General features: G+C 37.9%; 1 protein-coding gene across 1 annotated transcript in view; it reads right to left on the bottom strand.

Moving 5' to 3' along the window:
- The window catches only part of LOC106874357 (sodium- and chloride-dependent taurine transporter), a 42,237-nt gene that overhangs the window by 6,923 nt on the left and 33,820 nt on the right, over nucleotides 1–1,494 (bottom strand). Inside the window, exon 8 of the mRNA XM_014922068.2 lies at nucleotides 741–881. Within this exon, the coding sequence (XP_014777554.1) occupies nucleotides 741–881 (141 nt within the window). The remainder of the gene's footprint in view (nucleotides 1–740; nucleotides 882–1,494) is intronic.

The following is a 1,494-nucleotide window of genomic DNA, read 5'->3' as shown; positions in this document are numbered from 1 at the left end:
ACAACTGTATGTTGGCTGCTCAAGAGTGGGCAGCAAAAAAACCTATTTGTATATGCTCCACAAGGGAAAACAAGGAACATTGTTTACAACGAGGTGTTATAATCACAACAGCAAGAAAGTTTGTACATGATCACCTTCTTTTACGAAACTTCATTGACTTTCATATATTTATATTGATATACATATATATACGTGTGTTTGGGTGCGTGTGTGTATATACATCTCTATATATAAAGATGATGCGTAGTCTAGACGGCGTTTTTAGATTTCATTATTCTCTTTAACCCGGGCAACGCCGGGTATTTCTGCTATACACAATAATGCTGGGATGCAGTTACATGTTATAGTTGTAATAAACACATACATAAACACACACACACACATACATAATATACATACATAATATACATACATCAATCAATCAATCAATCAATCACTCAAATTAAATACACAACCGAAAGAGCTACTAATAGTTTCATGCTATGATGATACTTGAACAGACATATTTATAAAATATACCACGCATTTTAAAGCAATCTTTCAGGCTCCATTTATGTGTTATCTCTCTCTCTCTCTCTCTCTCTCCCTTTCCCCTCTCCCCCCTCTCTCTCTCTCTCTCTCTCTCTCTCTCAGTTTCTGCAATGGTTGAAATAGTTTTGATCATATATCAACTTGATTAGGATTGAATTGGGAACAGGGGTTAAACAACATCAAGATGTGTATCCTGGTGAGATATTTACCTGACAAACACATGACAGACTGACCAGCAGTGAGAAAAAGCATACAATGGCAATAGTGTACTCTCGCCTGTTAAGAAATCGATGGAGGGATGTTGGCAATGAGAGTAAGAAGCTGTCCAATACCACTTCCAGATGGATGATCTAAAAAGACATGGGTAGAAAAATATGACAGGACTTACAAGAAAAAGCAAAATGAATACCGCATTTGATGGCATTTAAGATGTGCTTTTTACAGCAAAGCAAAAATGGTACAAAAAATCGCCCAGGGTCTTATATCTGCTATTGCTTTTGTCCATGCATCTTTTATGTTAAAAAAATACAGAAAATAAAAAATAAATATATAGATATTGTGTTTGGAGATAGTAATTTTCTTTTAGTGCCTTATAAGTTTAACACATTCAGAGGTAAAACAAACAAGTAAATGAGTGGAAATCAGACTGGTGAATGTGTTAAATTGTTGTTGTTGTTGGCACTCCGTCGCTTACGACGTCAAGGGTTCCAGTTGATTCGATCAACGGAACAGCCTGCTCGTGAAATTAACGTGCAAGTGGCTGAGCACTCCACAGACACGTGTACCCTTAACGTAGTTCTCGGGGATATTCAGCGTGACACAGTGTGACAAGACTGACCCTTTGAATTACAGGCACAACAGAAACAGGAAGTAAGAGTGAGAGAAAGTTGTGGTGAAAGAGTACAGCAGGGTTCGCCACCATCCCTTGCCAGAGCCTCGTGGAGCTTTAGGTGTTTTCACTCA

This window comes from Octopus bimaculoides, chromosome 2, assembly GCF_001194135.2.
Source record: "Octopus bimaculoides isolate UCB-OBI-ISO-001 chromosome 2, ASM119413v2, whole genome shotgun sequence".
Lineage (NCBI taxonomy): Eukaryota > Metazoa > Mollusca > Cephalopoda > Octopoda > Octopodidae > Octopus > Octopus bimaculoides.
Note: the sequence above shows the minus strand (reverse complement) of the source record. Positions and strands in the feature narration are given on the sequence as shown.